The 20,827-nt window shown below is 43.3% G+C and overlaps 1 protein-coding gene across 2 annotated transcripts in view; it reads right to left on the bottom strand.

The window, feature by feature from the left end:
* APPL2 (adaptor protein, phosphotyrosine interacting with PH domain and leucine zipper 2) overlaps positions 1-20,827 on the bottom strand; it is a 148,422-nt gene that overhangs the window by 12,215 nt on the left and 115,380 nt on the right. For both annotated transcript variants that reach the window (XM_077472096.1, XM_077472097.1), the window contains 3 exons: positions 10,340-10,514; positions 7,999-8,035; positions 3,766-3,906 (listed from right to left, as the gene is read on the bottom strand). In XM_077472096.1, coding sequence (XP_077328222.1) covers positions 3,766-3,906; positions 7,999-8,035; positions 10,340-10,514 — 353 coding nt within the window. The remainder of the gene's footprint in view (positions 1-3,765; positions 3,907-7,998; positions 8,036-10,339; positions 10,515-20,827) is intronic.

The following is a 20,827-nucleotide window of genomic DNA, read 5'->3' as shown; positions in this document are numbered from 1 at the left end:
TGCATGTTCTCCCTGTGCCTGCATGGGTTTCCTCCCACACTCCAAAGGCATGCGAGTAGGTTTATTGGCTCCTGTCCAAATTGGCCCTAGTATGTATATGTATGAATGTGAGTTAGGAACTGATGAATGTATATTATATGTGTAAATTGCTGCATAAATTGATAACGCAATACAAGTACTAAATAAATGTCTGAATAAGGTGGGCAGTTTTGTTTGGTATAAATCTAGAAAGACAATCCTGTGCAACTTATTCAGGGGGTAACAGCCATCCAGTCTATCACCATCAGTAAGTCTGTGCCTGCAATGTCTGATAATCTGTGGCCACAGCCTACAGTATGTCCATCAGTAAGTCTTGCAACCTTGCAAGAAATTATGCACAAAGCTTATAGCGGACTTCTCAATGAATCCCAATATTATTATAATACATGACAGCAGATGGCACATTAGATCATATACTATAAAATATGAAGTCATTCACAGTTAAAGGCACTGCAGTGACCAGATTTCACTTTAAAGAATCAAGATGACTTAAGGTCAATTATGATTGTTTGCCGAGAGTTATCATCTATTAGTATAGTGTAGAATTTCAGAATAACCACCCTGTAGCCTGTTTCTCCCTTTTTACTAACAATCGGTGATGGGTTGTCTGGTACCCAAGGTGAGAAGGCTGGAGATCACCCCCCTTCTCTGAGCTCTCTAATTCAACACTACAGAATGTAACACAAACTTAAAACAGAAAAGAAAGCCAAGAGAAGGGAATGGAAGAATAAAAATTATAAGGAATAAACAAAAATTTTGACTACAAATTTTACGGTCAAAAATTAAGGCTCCATGCATACCGACTTAAAAAACGTTGCTTCTACAGGAGTTTTATGTCCTGGCTGTAGAAGCAGCTCAATGTTCTCCTATGTGTCCATACACATTAGGATGATTACAGAGATATTTTGAGCTCAAAGTTTAGAGGCAGAAAAAAAAAACCCTTTTGGATTTGTGTTTCTGATTGGAGCTCACTGGCAGAAATAACATAAAACTCATCTGAACTTTGTACAAAAAAATGCTCTATATGAGCGTTTTATTTACTCCCAAGAGAACAGACGTTTTATTAGGCCCAGTGTGCATGTTGTTAAATGCAGACTTTTTTCTGTAATTTGCCCCTTTTATAAAAAAAGGCACTGAAATCATGTTTTTTGGTACAAACACTTTTTTAAAATTTGGTGCTACAAAAGAACAAACACAAATTTAAAGTGGAACTAAACCCATTGATTTAACTTTCACAAAACATGGATTTGCGCTAAAATGTATGTATTTCTCTATCTATTTTAGTCGACTTTTAATGCACACTGACATTTGTTAACATACATTTTGCATTTTAGCGCAACACAACGTCATGGTGTGAAAAGGACACATTGGAAATTTTTATTTTTCAGATCTCCTTCAGTTGCGTTTTAAAGCTGTGCTAACACACACTGGTGTGAATTGGCCCTCATCAAGGCCTCTGCTCTCAACCAAACTGTCAAGCTATCAAATGGCTGGTGTCATAACTGATCACTAGTGTTGGGCGAACGGTTCAGCCGGAGCTTGGCTGTTCGCCCCGTTCGGGAAACACCCACATTTTTAGGGTGTTCGCACCGCCGAACGCCCTGCAATGCACTGCATCCTGTGCCCTGATTGGGCAAAGCTTTGGCGAATCAGGGAGCAGTAAAAGCTGGTTAAAGGAGTGGGGCCAAGTTTGTGGGGTCACAGGGCCCCCCCCCCAGTTGACGTTTGCAGGTGGCCCCGCCCTTACCTATATAAGAACAGAAAAGGAGGCATTTGGTGGTCGGGCGTTAAAGAAGGCGGAGTGCTTTTTTTTGTTCTTTTTCAGGAGCGCCAGGCGGTGTGATTGACAGTAGATTTGTATCGGAGGACACTATTTTTTTTTTTTATTATTTTTTTTTTAAATAAAGGAATTGTCAAAATACAATCTGTGTTTTAATACATTTTTTTCACATGGGGGGGGCAGGATCTGGGGGGCCCCCTCGTCAAAGGGGGCTTCTAGAGTCCAATAAGCCCCCTTGCCTGCAGACCCCCACAACCACAGCCCAGGGTTGTGGGGAAGAGACCCTTGTCCCCATCAACATGGGGCAAGGTGCTTTGGGATGGAGGGCCCTGCTCAAAAGCACCCCCCTATGATGAGGGCATGTGGCTTAATATGGCTCAGGAGGGCCCCCCCAACCTGCCAGGCTGCGTGCTCAGATAAGGGCCTGGTATTGCCTGGGGGAGGGGGAGTCCACAATGTTTTTTTTTAACTTTTTTTTTTTCTTCAATAGCCGGGTGTCGGCAATTGCAACCGATCAATTTAAAAATGTGATTGGACTCTTTTTCTTGGGGAAATCATGGGCAGAAAAAAACGATGGGAAAATGAAATGAAGTTGATAAACGAATTAGGGTTTACTAGGCATTAATAAAAGGCTAAAACATAAAAAGTGGTTCTTTTAAACACAACTGTAATTCATGATTGAATAATACAATAGTAGTATTCATAAATAAATGCAGAGCAGGACCATAGCTGTGAAACTGGTAGCTCAGTCTTGCAGATTACACAGGGAGAATGCTCACTGTGTAATCATCAGAGCTCCATGGCAGCTGGGTGATGTGCTCTGTGCGATCTTAAAACACAGCGGGCAATTGTCAAAATGACAGTGGCGTGGAGTGCCGCTGGTTACACAGGGAGAATTATGACCTTCTAGTGTAATCTACGGAGCTGAGCTGCCAGTTTGACAGCTCAGCCCTGCACAGTGCAGGAGATGCCCGAGTAATGCAGAGGCTCCCAGCTGTATCCCCCCCACCACAGCTCTGCGCCCAAGCAGAGTTCACCTTCTGCCTCGGCTTTGGCCAGGCCCCGCTATAAAATCAATGACACATATTCAGACAGCCTGTGAATGATAAAATGACAGAATACGGAAATCTAAGGTGAGCTTAGTTGCAAATAATATTCAAATGATTTTGACTGAGAAATGCAAAAGTCTGTGCTATTATTCAAAGTATCTTTCCCAATCCAGCAATGGTTAACATTTAAGTAACCACAATGCAGCAGAACTCTTATAAACACTGAAAGGGCTTACAGATTTTAATGTCAATGAATAACAGGCCTAAAATGATTTTTAGTCTATGAAAACGTTTTCTTATAAAAAATTCCTGCACTACACAAAAAATTGAATAAAAAAAAAAAGCTGATACGCCGACTTGACTTAAGTTGGCCATGAGTAGTAGATTCTCCAAATTTTTTTTTTTTTTTTTTTTTTTTTTTACACACGCAGTCTCGTCAGTACTTTCAATGCCATTACAAATGTTGTTCTACAAAAAAAACTGTTGCTTTTAACATTCAATTTTGAAGTGAATGTTAAAATACCATGAATGGTTTCCACCATTTTATCAATACCTTTCACCCACTTGGAGTGTGGTAGTCTCTCTAGCCAAATAGATTGCTACATAAAAAGTTGCAGTGCTTCAACCCCATTCCCACACAAATAAAGATGAGGATCAGATGCCTTGTGCCCGGAGACACATTGTACATACTGTCCATAGATTCAATAAAATATAGAAATCCAGCACCAGAGCATCATGAAAAAAAAAATTGCAGACTATTTTATCTGTCAAGATATAAAATGGAATAAATTCCTACAAAAGATTGACACTTTTCAGCCACCTGTATGGGCCTTATAATTAAGGCCTATACAAGTGGCTGAAACAAAAAGTACAAACATGAAAGAACAGGGTTAGGACCTTTTCACCCTCTGTGTTACTCTCCAGGACATATGCGCTCAGTGAATCCCCTCCAGATGCTTCAGGGGTACAAACCACAAATCCCACCAGACGCTTGTTCTCTTGATGGGCAGAAAATTGTGTGATGTTTTCAAGGTCAAACTGTAAAAGACACATATTTTCATCATCAACCTCAAAGGGTATTTATATATTTGGCCTAACTCATACAGTAATGTTAGTACATTATATAAAACGATAATCTTTGAACCATAACAAATTGGCTGTAGTATATTATGATGCACAATCATACAGACCCCCCCTTTTTTTTACACCTAAAAAAGTGTGTCGGTGTCCATCCAGAGAGAATAGCGCACACATACAAAAATACAAGAGGAGTAACTTTTAAATCTTACAAGGCTGCTTAAAAGCACCTAATCTTAATAAGTAAATATGGGGATTTATTAACATGATATGGCTATACCATACTAAAGCCCACCACTGCGCCAAAGTACCCCATTTTCAGTGGGTCCTACACCATTCATAAAAAAAGAAAAAAAAGGAGAATATGAATAGTGTAGGACTCACTGGGAATGGGATACTTTGGCGCAGTGGTGGGCTTAAGCATGGTATGGCCATTTGATGAAACTAAATCCCCATATTTACGTATTAAGATTAGGTGCTTTTAAGCAGCCTTGTAAGATTTAAAAGTTACTCCTCTTGTATGTGTGCACTATTCTCTGTGGAGATTTTATAATATATATAAAATCTATAGCAGCACCAACTTTAGATATTCAGCCCCTCCCCAGCCCTTTGTTTGTGTGTATACACACACACACACACACACACACACACACACACACACACACACACACACACACACACACACACACACACACACACACACACACACGGGGGTAAAAGTAATTGATCCCCTGCTGATTTTGTAAGTTTGCCAACTGACAAAGAAATGATTAGTCTATAATTTTAATGGTAGGTTTATTTTAACAGTGAGAGACAGAATAACAAAAATATCCAGAAAAACGCATTTCAAAAAAAGTTATAAATTGATTTGCATTTTAAAGGAGTTAAATAAGTATTTGATCCCCTAATCAATCCGCAAGATTTCTGGCTCCCGGGTATCTTATACAGGTAAGGAGCTAAGATTAGGAGCGCTCCAATCTCTCCACCACGGCCAAGACCAAAGCGCTGTCCAAGAATATCAGGGACAAGATTGTAGACCTACACAAGGCTTGAATGGAATACAAAACCATCGCTAAGCAGCTTGGTAAGAGGGGGACAACAGTTGGAAGGAACACAAAGTAACTGTCAATCTTCCTCGGTCTGGGGTTCCTTGCAAGATCTCACCTTGTGGAATTTTAATGATCATGAGAATGGTGAGAAATCAGCCCAGAACTACAGGGGAGAATCTTGTCAATGATCTCAAGGCAGCTGGGACCAAAGTCGCCAAGAAAAACAATTGGTAACACACTACGCCGTGAAGGACTGAAATCCTGCAGTGCCCGCCAGGTCCCCCTGCTCAAGAAAGCACATGTACAGGCTCGTCTGCAGTTTGCTAATGAACATTTGAATGAGTCAGAGCAGAACTGGGTGAAAGTGTTGTGCTCAGATGAGACCAAAATTGAGCTCTTTGGCATCAACTCAACTCGCCGTGTTTGGAGCAGGAGGAATGCTGCCTATGAACCCAAGAACACCATCCCTACTGTCAAACATGGAGGTGGAAACATTATGCTTTGGGGGTGTTTTTCTGCTAAGGGGACAGAACAACTTCACTGCATCAAAGGGATGATGGACAGGGCCATATCCCTTCAAATCTTGAGTGAGAACCTCCTTCCCTCAGCCAGGGCATTGTAAATGGGTCGTGGATGGGTTTTCCAGCATGACAATGACCTAAAACACAAGGAAAAGGCAACAAAGGAATGGCTCAAGAAAAAGCACAATAAGGTCCTGGAGTGGCCTAGCAAGTCTCCAGACCTTAATCCCATATAAAATATGTGAAGGGAGATTACCGAACGCCAGCCATGAAACCTTAGACTTGGAGAGGATCTGCAAAGAGGAGTGGGACAAAATCCCTCCTGAGATGTGTGCAAACCTGGTTGTAAAACTACAAGAAACATCTGACCTCTGTGATTGCTAACAAGGGTTTTGTCACCAAGTCATGTTTTGCAAAAGGGTTAAATACCTACTTTATTTCATGCATTAAAATGCAAACCCATTTATAACTTTTTAAAATCTCGCTCTCTCTCATTTATATAATTTATATGATATATATATATATATATATATATACATATATACATATATATATATATATATATATATATATATATATATATATATATATATATATATATATATATACATATACATACACACATACACACAGGGGCAGGGACAAGACCTAGTTGTATTACTTAAAGTGGTATTAAATTCAAATTTTAAAGTCTGCCCTACAGGTAAGCTTATGATAAGTCTTACCTTTAGGTACCTTGGAAATCGCCTAAACTTGCACCGTTTATTACATATTCACATCAACTCCAGCCAATGATGTTACTGGCGCATGTGCACTATGCTCTGCATTCATGATTGTAGAGTACCATGCGGAGATGGGAAGTGACCGGAGATCCTTTGAAAGTGTGGGAAGCAGTTATGGCTCAGCACTGAAGGGCTCTATTTTACAAGCAAGTCTGTCAGTGTGCCAGTATGTGGTGCATACTAGTACGCTATAGTATAAACCTGCAGAGGACCCATTTTAACCACTTGCCGCCCGCTGTATGGCAAAATGATGGCGGCAAAGTGGTTTAGTTATCCTGATCGAACACGATATGATAATCAGCACATTGATTATCAGCACTGCCCCCATCAAAGGTGTCCATCAGCTGCCAATCAATGTCCATCACATGTCAGCTTGTCCCCCTCTATAAAGTCTGCAAGTGCCCATGAAAGTGCAGAACAGTGCCCAAAAAAGTGCCAATAAGTACCCCATCAGTAATACCTGTCAGTGCCCCAAAGTGCCACTCAGTAAAACCTGTCAGTAGCTCCTCATCAGTGCTGCCTATCCAGAGCCACCTATCACTGCCCATCAGTTTTTTTTTTTTCTAAATTGTCGCTATTTTTCGTTAGAGCAAAAATTAAAAATGCAAAGGTGATCAAATACCACCAAAAGGAAGCTCTATTTGTGGGAAGAAAATGATAAGCATGCGACAGCGTTGAAAGCTAAAAATTGTCCTGGGCAGGATGGGGGGGAATTACCTGGTATTAAAGTGGTTAAAAAGAATATTTGTAAAGTTTAATACCACTCTGAGGCCGCGTACACACGCGCGGACTGTTCGCCCAACTTTGTCCGTCCAACAGTTTCGGCAAACAGTCCGCTCAAACTTAGCATGGACGGACATGGCCACACACGACGGACGAACAGTTTGCTGAAACCGTGCGCGATGACGTTTCGGCACGCACGACGGATCGAAAATTTCGACGTCCAATACACTGCAATGCAACCTTCCGACGTGGAAATCCTTTCTGAGCATGCGCGAGACTTAGTTGGCCGAACAAGCCTACACACGAGCGAACAGTCCGCTGAAACCTTGTTTCAGCGGACAGTTTTTCGGAATTTCCGTAAGACCTTGTTCGTCCAACTGTCCGCTGAAACTGTCCGCTGAAGCCCCACACACGAGCGGACTGTCCGCCCAAACACTGTTCAGCGGACAAGGTTGGGCGAACAGTCCGACCGTGTGTACGCGGCCTAACTGCAGCAGAGAAAAGTTAGGTCCCTTGCACTGCTGTGTGGCAGAAATACTTTTGGCCAGTAAAAAAAAAAAAGAGAGACCCTTTTCAATCCATTTCAGAAATCAACCATTTAACAAGCAAACTATTGGTGACAGCGTGATTTGACTAAACAAAGTCCCATTATATTTCAGAGCCCTCTCTATTCAAATAATGCACCAGAGACGTTTATAATTAAAACAGCTAGCGATACTGTTTTACACTGCTGTTGTAAGACAAAACACAGTTGAATGTTTAAAATCAGATGACTGATCATTCTGACTGTACAATACGGACTCTTCAAAAGGAATTACAACTTATTTGAAAAACTAAAATACATTTTCTTATTTTGTCCCCACTTTCCAATGCAATCCAACATTCTGGTGCAGCAAGAGTCCTAAATCTCCTTAGTGGAAATAAAAGACCTATGGGATTCCTTGTAAAGATTGTAGCAGGTGATCGTTTTATACTTACACTTATTCTTGTAACTTGCGTTTGTGGATCTATTAATCTAGGAGGTAAAAAGAAAATTATCAGTTAAACCCTACAATTTAAAAAAAAATAACACATCATTTCTAATTTCATGATTACACAAGCTCTTAATAAACCTCATAGATCAGTTTTCTTATTTCTAAATTATAAAATGTGTGTACAATACAATGCACTGCTGTATTTAACTCTGCACAACACACAACTGTCCATGATACCTTTTTTATTTTTTTGCACTAACGGCTACATTTTCAGGACGAGCTTCAAAACAAGCTTTCAGGACGTAAAGTGTTTGTTACCCCAGCATTTCATATTCCTGATATGTGCCTGCTGTACCATTTACTTTTATGAAAAGGTATCCTGCTCTCTTTGCATTGTTTCCATTATGTAAAATCCCTGGTGTTCCTGCTAGTCCCCTTGCTTTCCTATTAAAAACTGAATACACTAAGCAGGAGAACACCCTGGTGTCAGTCCTCTAGTTGTGATGGGAACTCAGCCTGCTCTCCTCCAATGATCAGATTTGCCCGACACACCCACCCCACACAGCCTTTTACTGGGAAGCCCAGTGTGTTACTGCTTCTCCTCCCCCCCAGCTCTTATGCAGCTGAGAACAGAGGGAACATAGTGATCACGTATTAAAAAAATAAATAAAATAAAAAAGGAGAAAAAAGGTATTTTTATATCTATACACAAGTTTTTTGTCCGATAGGTGATCCTGGCACAAAGCTTTTGGTTGGGGCATCACAGTCTCCAACTTTGGAGGCAAAGTTACTTAAATAATAAGCACAGTGTGAGGTACATGTGCAGTAAGCTCAACAGGCAACCAATGGCAATAATCGCAAACTGTGTTAAAACCGCTTTAACATTTTTCTCTTGAATAATAAGTATAAAAAACCATCGTAAGATACAAAACACGGGAGATGCAAAGCCGTATTCTCCCACAATCAAAAGGCACTACAGAAAATGGAAAATAAACAAAAATCATTCATGTTACATGTCTTCCAAAAATCTGAGAATCGTAACAGTTTGTACATGGAAGACATAATACTGCTATAGTAGAAGTTAGCTGGATCAATCAGGGAGCCACAAAGACTCCTTTATTATTCGTCTAGAAGACAAACAGGAGTAGAATATCAGAGCCATTAATGAGGGAATCAGTTAAAAGGCTCAGCTCACATACAATACTCAAGCTCCCTCACGAGAACTGCTCAGAGGATGGAGGCCTCGCAACCCCAATAAAGGAAGTGAATGTCCCACCGTTGCAGCATGGGGAAATCCCAACACAGAAAAAATTTGAACTAAACAGGGTAAGAATAAAAAAAGAAAAGAAAGGAAAACAGTATACAGCCACTTGCCAACGCTCCAATCCATGAACGCTGCATGAAAGGAATTATCCCGGGAATCACCCATCGGGTATTTAATCCAGGGGTTCCAGGATTTCTCAAAAAGTTTACCTTCATTGTCATTCAGTATTGCTAAAAGACACTAATTTACCATGATCCATGACAGTTTAGTCTTGGACAAGTCAAATAGTATTGTGGCAGACATCCAGGACCTGGCTTTGGTGATTTTCATTGCTACAAACATGAAATGAATCAGTCTTCTCAGACTGCTTTCACATTTTACAGCATTTTATGAAATGAGGTTGATGAACTTGCCAAGGTAACACCCACAAAGATGTTTCAGGAGCTATTCTACTATTCTAACCACCCATTGAAGGTGTGCAGGTGTCAATGAATCTATTGATGTCTGCAATTCATTTTGACTAGAGATTACAGAATCCATCTATCAAATTTTAAATTTGACTCCAATATGACAAATGTGCACAGGTGGATATCTATAAGCTTAAGTTATCCTCTGGTTGATTGGCCAAGCCCAATCTGTCAGACAACATGGAGTCTCCCACACATAATATGGAGCGAGAATAGTAAGACTAATGGACCACAAGCTGGTAGCAAGGCAGATAAGAACACAATGATGAAAGATGGATTCTCCCACACATTGAGCTGGCATAGCAAGAGACTGATGGACCACAAGTTGGTGGAGTGGCAGATGGGAACCCAGTGGTTCAGGCCAATTATTTGAGGTGTTGCCTTCTAACCATTCCTTAATCTATGCTACTTATTGTCTATACTTTCTACAGTGAGGTTGTTGAGAAGATTCTGCCTGATCCATTTTATACAAAATTGCACTTAATGTGTGGTACAGATGATGATCAGTTATAGCGAACAAACACCACATTAGATCAGTGAAAATCTAACATATTCTAAGTTGGATAGCAGATTATAGCACGTGTGGAAAAAAAAAAAAAACACACACACTATACCTAATGCTTTTGCTGGTTACCATCAAGTGAGATTCTGTCATCCGGAATATATTATGAATAGCTCGAGCAGCTAAGACTTGTCTCATGGCCTCAAAGATGACCTTGTTGGTGTGATCTGATTTTACTGCCATTGATCCTAAGAAGCGAACTACAAACATCTGTTGCAGAAGTAATCCTGAAAAATAATACAATTATTAACAAGGGGGGAAAAAAAGCATTTCCATACTGCTCCCTAACAATTAAAAAAAAAAAAAATGAATTCTCAAACTTTACTTCAGTTTTATTGCTTCCAATTCTTCCAATCTTTTCCCCAAGTAACTTGCATCCCAATACTGTTGTTCCATAGCCAGTAACTTCTTTGCACACTTGATTGTTCAGCAAAGGCTTCTAAAACTCTGCAACCATGGCTAGTGGCTATGTAAATTAATCAGTGAATAGAGGGACACCCTGTCCCAAAACATTCACTTTGTAATTAAGAGCTGGCAGGATAGTTAGTAAAAGATCTTTACCATCCTAACAATAAACAAACCCAAATTAAATTCCACATAGTTACCCAGCAACTGTACCTCTGGAAACAGGAAAGCATTTGCTTTATTGTATCACTATGTAGTAAAACTATGGCCAAATTCCTCTGCATAACTATGACCACTGTAGACATGTCACTGGAGAAGTGATCGAGGGGGTGTACATCTCACCTAGGTTGCTACACAGTGTGAGATGGTAAATCCAGGATGGATCAGTTTCTCAGCAGCGATATGCTGCTGAGTTGTTATTTAATTTTGCCGGGCCTGGGTTTATATGGAATGGCAGGTAGGTTTGGTAGAGGGACCTGTCATTCCACATCCCCCGATCCAGTTCTGGGTTTGGGATCAGGTGAGCTTGGATCCTAATTAGCCTGGGAAGCTAAAGGCTCTGTAGGGTCTGCAGGTGATTGCTTCTCAGCCAGGGAATGAACAATCTGTGTGTTGAAGGAAGCTGCAAGCACAGCCACTGCTGGAGCTAAAACTCATCCTGCGATATCCAGGCGAAAGACGCGGTGTTTGTAAGTGTCAGATAGGTGAGCAGAACCTGTTAGTAAGCGCCCAGCCGGGCTAGGACTTTTATTTTTGTTGTACTTAGAAAGCACGGTGTTGCTGTATATTTTGTTTGCTGGACTGTTTGTACCACGAATAAACGCCAAGATCTGCTTTATCAAATTCCAAGTCTGCTGTGAACTGTGTCCAAACACACCCTACCCCGGGAAGATCCCTTACAATTGGTGGAGGTAGCGGGCAACGCGGTTGCTAGGGGCAACGGTGTGGACAGACTTGGCTACAGCTGCTGATGTCCTGGGTGAAAGCTGCAACTACACTCCAAAAAACAGTCCAGCAACATGGAGGAGATGCTGAAGCAGTTTATGCAAGTGAGTTTGCAACAACAGCAGGCTCAGACAGAGGCCAATAGACGACATGAACAGTCCATGGCTGAACAACAGCAGATGATGGCTGCACAACAGCAGGCGCAGACAGAGGCCAATAGACGACATGAACAGTCCATGGCTGCACAACAGCAGATGATGGCTGCACAACAACAACTTATCGAGCACCTGATAGTAAATCGAGAGGCGCCTGTGGTTGCTAATCCACCCACAATGGAGGGAGCCGCTCCAGAGATTTTTTCTGGGAGAAGGACTGTGCAGAAAGCGCTGCAAAAGATGACTGCTGAGGACGATGTTGAGGCCTATCTAACAGTATTTGAGCGCGTGGCTGAGCGAGAGAAGTTACCAGCCGCTGAGTGGGCAGAGGTAATTGCGCCCTATTTAACAGGTGAACCTCAAAAGGCCTACTATGACCTCAGTGAGCAAGAGGTTAAGGACTATACTCGGCTAAAAGAGGAGATGCTTGCCCGACTAGGAGTTACTACTGCAGTCCGTGCCCGGAGGGTACGCAACTGGAGCTACAGTCTGGACAAATCAGCGAGGTCCCAGATGTATGACCTAATCCATTTGGCAAGAAAGTGGTTGGAGCCAGACACTTCTACTCCTGCACAAATCCTAGAGAAGGTCGTGATGGATCGCTACCTCCGTGCCCTTCCTACTGACTTGCAACGCTGGGTGGGACAAGGTGATCCTAAGAATGCAAACGAACTTGTCAACCTTGTGGAGAGGTTCCAGGCGACTGAGGACTACCTCCGTGATGTTCCTGCAGCATCTTCACCTCCCCGGAGCGCCAGATCTGTGCCGTCAGCTGGTAAGAGACTTCCATCTATTGGGGGAGTGTGGAGGGGTGCTGATGGGGGGAAAAGGGCTCAAGTGGTGTCTCAGGGACAAAAGACTGGTGATGGTCCCGGGTGGCTAAGGGGCTCTGAAAAGGACTCCTTGCCAAAGAGACCAGGCCCTATCCAGTGTTGGAGATGCCATGAGGCGGGACACGTGTCGGCCCATTGCCCTCTTACCTCTGAACCCATGGAATGTGACGCTAGCAGGCGTCAGTCGCTATTTGCGGAACCATCTTGTGCTGCAGTTCCTGGACTAGAGACTGAACCGCAAATCTGCAACATCACAATCAATGACTTTCCTGTTAAAGCGTTAATGGACTCAGGAAGCCTTGTAACCTTGGTGCATGCTAGCCTGGTGACTGGGGACTTAGAGTCTAAAAAGCATATGAGTGTTGTGTGCATACATGGTGATACAAAAGTGTACCCTATAGTGCTGGCTAAAGTCGGGACTGAACAAGGCACCGTACAATATGAAGTGGGTGTGGTTAAAAACCTCATGCATAATGTAATATTGGGGCGCGATTTTCCATTATTCTGGGCTCTTTGGGAAAAAAGAAAAATCCCCAAAAGGAGTGAGGATACCTCTAAGGGGGTTGCCTTGTCCACTGTGAATGATAAAAATGTGCAGGATGAAAATGATTGTTTTCCTTTGCAGGTCCTGGCTGGGGAGGAGGAGGCTCCTCCCACTGAGCAAAATATACTAGACTTAGAGGTGTCTAGCGATAATTTTGGGACTGCACAATTACAGGACCCCACTCTCAAAAATGCGAGAGAGCAGGTTGCTGTTATGAACGGGGTACCTCAGGAACCAGATGCTGAAAAAAGATTTCCACATTTTTCGGTGACTAATGATCTTTTCTATAGAGTCAATAAGGTTAAAGATGAGATTGTGGAACAGCTTCTGGTACCTAAGCCGTACCGGCGTCAGGTGCTTGACATGGCACATAACCATGTTCTTGGGGGACACTTGGGGACTGACAAAACGCGAGAGAGGGTTCTCCAGAGGTTTTTTTGGCCGGCCATATATGATGACATTAAAAAATACTGTGAGTCGTGCCCCACATGTCAGGTTAGTGCCCCAGTGTCACATTTTCGCAGTCCTTTGGTTTCGCTCCCTATTATAGAGGTGCCTTTTGAGCGTATTGCCATGGATTTAGTGGGTCCCATTGTAAAGTCAGCTAGAGGACACCAGTATATTTTGGTAGTCCTGGATTATGCGACCCGCTATCCTGAGGCTGTACCCTTAAGAAACACTGCATCTAAAACAATTGCACGTGAGTTGTTTTATATGTTCTCTAGGACTGGGATCCCCAAAGAAATCCTAACTGACCAAGGTACGCCATTTATGTCGAAAGTAATGAAGGAATTATGCAGACTATTTAAAATCTCACACATCCGTACCTCTGTGTACCACCCCCAGACGGACGGATTGGTGGAGAGATTTAATAAAACTTTGAAACATATGTTGAAGAAAGTGGTGGCAAAAGATGGTCGTGACTGGGATCATTTATTACCCTACCTCATGTTTGCTATTAGGGAGGTGCCCCAAGCGTCCACAGGGTTCTCACCATTCGAGTTGGTCTATGGTCATCACCCTAGGGGTCTACTAGACATTGCAAAAGAGACATGGGAGAATGAGTCCACCCCATACAAGAGTGTTATTGAGCATGTAGCACAAATGCAGGACCGTATAGCCACTGTAATGCCCCTGGTAAGGGAACACCTCCAGAGAGCTCAAGAGGCCCAAAGTAGAATTTACAACCGGTCCGCAAGAATCAGGACATTCAACCCAGGCGATAGGGTCCTTATACTAGTCCCCACTGTTGAGAGTAAATTCTTAGCGAAGTGGCAAGGTCCTTATGAAATTGTTGAAAAGATCAGTGAGGTGAACTACAAGGTGCACCAACCAGGTAGAAGGAAGCCTTTCCAAGTTTATCACATAAACTTGATCAAGCCCTGGAAAGACAGGGAATCCTTGGGGGCGACAAATACTGTTAATAATTTGTCACAACCAATCCCTCCAGTCAAGGTAGGTGATACTCTATCAGTGTCACAGAAACAGGAGGCTCAGGAATTTTTACAGAAAAACAAAAACAAGTTCTCTGACCTCCCAGGGCGTACACACCTCATCCATCATCACATTGAAACTGAGCCTAGAAGCAGAGTAAACCTTAAGCCCTATAGGATACCCGAGGCACGTAGGGAAGCCGTATCTGCCGAGGTAAAACGTATGCTTGCTCTGGGGGTAATTGAGGTGTCACAGAGTGAATGGTCCAGCCCAATTGTGCTAATCCCAAAGCCCAATGGAACTTGGAGGTTCTGTAACGATTTCAGAAAGTTGAATGAGATCTCCAAGTTCGATGCGTATCCTATGCCCAGGGTAGATGAGTTGATTGAGAAGTTGGGTAACGCCAGGTACATAACCACCCTCGATCTCACAAAGGGCTATTGGCAGATTCCACTTTCTGACGAGGCTAAAGAGAAAACTGCTTTCTCCACCCCTGATGGGCTATTCCAGTATGTAGTGATGCCGTTCGGGTTACATGGAGCGCCTGCAACTTTCCAGAGGTTGATGGACTTGATTCTGCGACCACATCGTGATTACTCAGCCGCCTACCTCGATGATGTGGTCATTTTTAGCCCTGATTGGGAAAGTCACCTCTGTAAGGTACAGGCCGTGTTGGATGCCATAAGTGATGCAGGGTTGACCATAAATGCCGAGAAGTGTGCTCTAGCCCTAGAAGAGGCCAAATATCTGGGCTACATTGTTGGAAGAGGATTGGTTAGGCCACAGCTAAATAAAATTGAGGCAATACAGAATTGGCCTAGACCCCTGACAAGGAAACAGGTTAGAGCTTTCCTGGGTATTACGGGTTATTACCGTAGATTTGTGCCGAACTTTGCCTCAGTTGCTGCTCCGCTAACTGACTTGACAAAGGGCGGAAAGACAGCAATGGTCACGTGGACCCCAGAGGCCGAGGAGGCTTTCCAAAGCCTTAAGTCTGCCTTGTGCCAACCACCTGTGTTAGTCACCCCCGATTTCAGGCGAGAATTTCTGGTCCAGACAGATGCCTCTAGCACAGGCTTAGGTGCAGTACTCTCACAAGTAGTGAATGGTGAGGAGCATCCGGTGACGTACTTGAGTAGAAAACTAACCCCGGCCGAGAAAAATTATGCCATTGTGGAGCGAGAATGTTTGGCAGTGAAGTGGGCCCTAGAATCTTTAAAGTATTACTTGCTAGGCAGGAAATTCAAGTTGGTGACAGACCATGCCCCCCTAACATGGATGAAGTTAAACAAGGAGAGAAATGCAAGAGTGACTAGATGGTTTCTCTCCCTACAAAACTTTAATTTCACTGTGGAACACAGGCCAGGGAAATTACAGGCAAATGCTGACGCATTGTCAAGGGTAAGTTGTCTGTGGGGACAAAAGGCTCAGCCCTCCGGTCTGAAAAAGAGGGGGGGGATATGTAGACATGTCACTGGAGAAGTGATCGAGGGGGTGTACATCTCACCTAGGTTGCTACACAGTGTGAGATGGTAAATCCAGGATGGATCAGTTTCTCAGCAGCGATATGCTGCTGAGTTGTTATTTAATTTTGCCGGGCCTGGGTTTATATGGAATGGCAGGTAGGTTTGGTAGAGGGACCTGTCATTCCACATCCCCCGATCCAGTTCTGGGTTTGGGATCAGGTGAGCTTGGATCCTAATTAGCCTGGGAAGCTAAAGGCTCTGTAGGGTCTGCAGGTGATTGCTTCTCAGCCAGGGAATGAACAATCTGTGTGTTGAAGGAAGCTGCAAGCACAGCCACTGCTGGAGCTAAAACTCATCCTGCGATATCCAGGCGAAAGACGCGGTGTTTGTAAGTGTCAGATAGGTGAGCAGAACCTGTTAGTAAGCGCCCAGCCGGGCTAGGACTTTTATTTTTGTTGTACTTAGAAAGCACGGTGTTGCTGTATATTTTGTTTGCTGGACTGTTTGTACCACGAATAAACGCCAAGATCTGCTTTATCAAATTCCAAGTCTGCTGTGAACTGTGTCCAAACACACCCTACCCCGGGAAGATCCCTTACACCACACAGAACTGTGTATTCCTAGGATGACATTTTTTCTGTTTCAATTGATTTTATTAATAGTTTTAAAAAAACAAAGATAAAGGATCATTTGGCAAAACAATCCTCGCAAGCTTCAGACGTGTAACAAAAGAGGATAGGATGACATTTTTTACAAAAGATTAGAAAGAATTTAAAATTTCACCTATCAGAACTGATCGTTGACAACCTTGTTATCCTTATTGGGATTGAAATGAACCAGAGGACCAAATGAGTGACAGAGCATACAATGTAGGGATAGGTAAAAAAAAATATTTACTAATGCATATAAAAATGTATTAAACTCCCCAGTGGGAGGTCGCAGTAGAGACACAAAAACATGAAATATATATCCAAAGGCCACTGCGTCAAATAGTCTCCAGATGTGGCAACACACAGCACAAGACAATAAACAAAAACACTACAAATAAAACATAAGCGAACGTCCGGACGCCAGAAATCTATGAGTGGATGTCCATGCAACGACTAATGCGTAGTTTAAAATTTTTATTTTATAAATAATGTAGAAAATGTATGTTATATTCACAGATCAGGGTAATCAGCATTTATTTTTTCCCCATACCCAGCATGATATCTCAGGTAATATTGAGTATAGGTGCTGGCCATATGATACCCTTCTGTAGTGCTGCTCTCCATGGTAAGTCAGCTGCAAGAAATGAGCTTGTGCGTTTTATCCATGAGTCCTGCAGCTGTCCCTCGGTATAGGCACTAAACAGCGCATGAGTCCCTTCCAATATTCCACAATCGTCACACTGTATTACAGCTATCAGGCTATCCAACCTCCCTAGCTCGCTGTGGGCTCACTTCCGGGACACGATGGAAAGGAGAGGTGTCACATGATGCTGGTGATGTCAAAACTGGAGCACTCCACCTGCCCTTTCCCAAATGTCCTCCATGTAACATGGTGCTTAGCCAATGTCCAATTCCAAGAGAACTAAGAAAGGGCTATAGTGGATAAAAGCACACTACTGAGGATGAGAAAGAGGGGAAAGAAGGGACCACATAGCATTCCATTCTTGGGTTTTTAAAATTCTACTGCTGAGGATAGCAGAGAAAAAGGAGGTGTGTGTTCCCAGCAAAACCCTTCACATTGATGCCACTCATCTTCACCACTTCTAGAAGACCTACCGTTATCTCTGTATAGCTGTGGAACACATTTTTCTAACCCTGGCAGGGCTGCATGTGATGTCTCCCCAAAAAAGGCATAACTCTACCCCAAATCCCCACACATTTGAGGTCTGGCAAAGGTTTACACAACAGTGGCTCAGCAATTATCTCATAAAGAGACCAGCTGTGCTGGTCTTCTCTCTATATGAAAGCACAGATGAAACATACTAGGCCAGGTATTGGAATGCATACCTACAACCCCAGGTTGCTGACTTGCCCACAAAAAAATAACATAACACCAACACCATAAGTACTTCAAAAAGTGTCTAATATTAAAAGAAAGGAATTTGAACGATATGTACATTAGAAGTTGTAGACTCATACATGTATATTTGTGAAGATGTTGCACTGCATAATAAAAGCAATAAAAGCAGTGGGAGTAAACAGCCAGTAAAGAGTTATGGAACAAAATTCCATCACCAGGGATGAATGTACTAGGAAAAGATATGCAGTTGTGGGGGGTGTGGCCGGATGTTGGTGGGTGTGAGTACGTGTGAGGAGTGAGAGCATGGTGTTGCTCTGCCCTTCGTTACCTTGTCTGCTCTGATATCCCCGCTCTGATCCTCCCCAGACTGCCTGACGCTGCCTAATGGCTTCTTAATATACTGTGCTGTCATGGCTCCTATGCACTTATGCTCAGGCACATATCAATTGATTGTATTAGACTGAGCTGCTGTGCTTTGCTATCCTTATCCTTAATCTCCTCTGATAGTGGCTTGAGCACGGGGACTGTTGTTGCTTGTGTGCGGTTGGCGAGCTGTCGGAGCAGGGGCTGAGAGTCTCGCTGGGGATCTCGCGAGATCTCGAGCGGCTCTTGGGTTCCCGCAGCGCTGTACCGCCTCTCCCCCCGCACGAGCTTGGTGAGTGGACACGTGTGGCGTGTCCGGTACCTTAAGTCTTGGGCGGCGGGCTGGCCGGCGTGCGCTGTGAAGACGAGAGGAGACTCTGGTGTAGAGTTCCCTCTCCCCCGCTCTCCCATCTTTGCTTGCCGCTCTTTGCCTCCATCCCAGACTAGCTGTCAGAGCGGCTGATGAGATGAGATGAGTGGCACTGGAGAATAGTCCATAAAAATAGTGCTGCCTGCTTAGTCTTCTGAGGAGGAGAGAGGAAGATTTGGATGACCTGGATGGATTTATGGAACGCTGTGAACCAGCAACCAGCAACTAAGATAAGTGTCCTTCCTTCCTTTTGCTCTTAATTTGAAGTGAACTACTGACTGGAACTGCTGTATTTTGTACATATGCTGATTTACACAAATACAAACATGTTGCTATAGTAGTGAATCTGTTGCGGCAGGCCTATTGCTGGGGCTGGAGGTCAGAGGTAAATCAGCATTGCCCTCTTCGTGTTGGGTGAGTGGGACTAATCTACACAAGGAGAGACGTTACAGTATTTTTTTTTTTTTTTCTTCTCGCGATATATTCTTCCGGCTTCATTAGCTGATAGTGGGGATTGGGACTCACAGATTCACCCGCAAGGTGGGTTTGTACGTGGTCATCTAATTTAAGAATGTCAAGAAAAAGATCCCCCGAGGAGCAAACACCTGCAGAGGGTCAACAAATCACCCGTGCCGCTAAGGACAAAACCAATCAAATGGCGGCAATGTCAGCAGCGGCGAAGTTGGAGCGATACGCTCATTCTGGCCCAACCTCACTCAGCAATTTAAGTTCTCAGCAGGCAAATCTACACAATAAAGAGACCAAAAATTCTGCTGCTGACAGAAGGAGCCAAGGCCAGTCTCTGACCAATCCCACCGTAACAGCTGCTAAACTGGGGGGTAACAAGGGAGGGGGAGGAGGCAAATCTGCATTAGCAACAATAAATCTGGAAACAACGCTAAGTAGTTCTCAGGTATCGATGGCAGACAACCAGGAGGAGGAACCTACATTAAGAGCCATTCTGAATGCAATTAAGGATTGTAAAGACTCGATATCCAGTTTTGATGAACAGTTAAGATATATAAAGGAGGAACTATTGTCTATGAGGCAGGAATTGAATAGGACTATCCTAAGAACCACTGAGCTTGAGGAACGAGTGGGTGCGATGGAGGATGAGCTGAGGCCTGTAAGGCTGGAAATTGATTCACTTAAAAAAATAGTTACTACACAAGCGGATAAACTTGATGAGATGGAGAATAGGAATAGAAGAAACAATATTAGGGTGTTAGGCCTCCCTGAATACTGTGAGGGGACTAATTTGATAGGTTTTCTTGAAGGGTGGTTCCGAGATTCTTTTGGGGCGGCAACATTTACCCCAACGTTTGCAATAGAACGGGCACATCGTACCCCGGTAAAAATTCGCCATATGGGGGAGCGCCCTAGGCCTATAATGCTTAAGATCCTTAACTATCAGGATAAAGTGTCCCTATTGCGAGAGGCCAGAATAAGGGGAGATATTAGATTTAAGGGAGCTAGGGTCTCTTTGTATCCTGACTTTTCCCCTGACCTCCAGAAAAGAAGAGCCGAATTCATACCAGTTAAACGAGAAATGGTTAAATACAAGTTAGATTATGCGCTCCTCTATCCTGCACGCTTAAGGGTGACTGCATTAGGAAAAACGTTTTTTTTTAATACGCCAGGAGAAGCATCCCAATGGTTAGATGAAACTAAAGGATTTATAAACGCACACTGCAGGGCAGCTAGGTGGATTTCAAGGGATTTAAGTGTACACATTTTGGGGGGGTAGGTAGGAACAGGGGGTATGCTGGTTACAGTTTGCTGTATTTGATATAGTGCACAATGTAGGTGGGGCAGGGGCTGAGTAATAAGGGTGTGTGGAGTGTAATTAAGTATTTGTAGTGGGGGACAGAGGGTCCCCATGAGCGGGGGTAGATTTTGGGTGAAAGCACCCAGTAGGATTGGTATGGGTGAGTGGTGGGAGTGTTGTGAGAAGGCCACAAATATACCCCTAGGGGGTAGCCCTATGGGGCGAGGGGGGGGGGGGGGTGGGAGAG

This window comes from Lithobates pipiens, unplaced genomic scaffold (assembly GCF_037356315.1).
Source record: "Lithobates pipiens isolate NorthernLeopardFrog02 unplaced genomic scaffold, aLitPip1_a1.2 Scaffold_8, whole genome shotgun sequence".
Taxonomy (NCBI): domain Eukaryota; kingdom Metazoa; phylum Chordata; class Amphibia; order Anura; family Ranidae; genus Lithobates; species Lithobates pipiens.
This window is presented reverse-complemented; position numbering and strand designations above follow the sequence as displayed.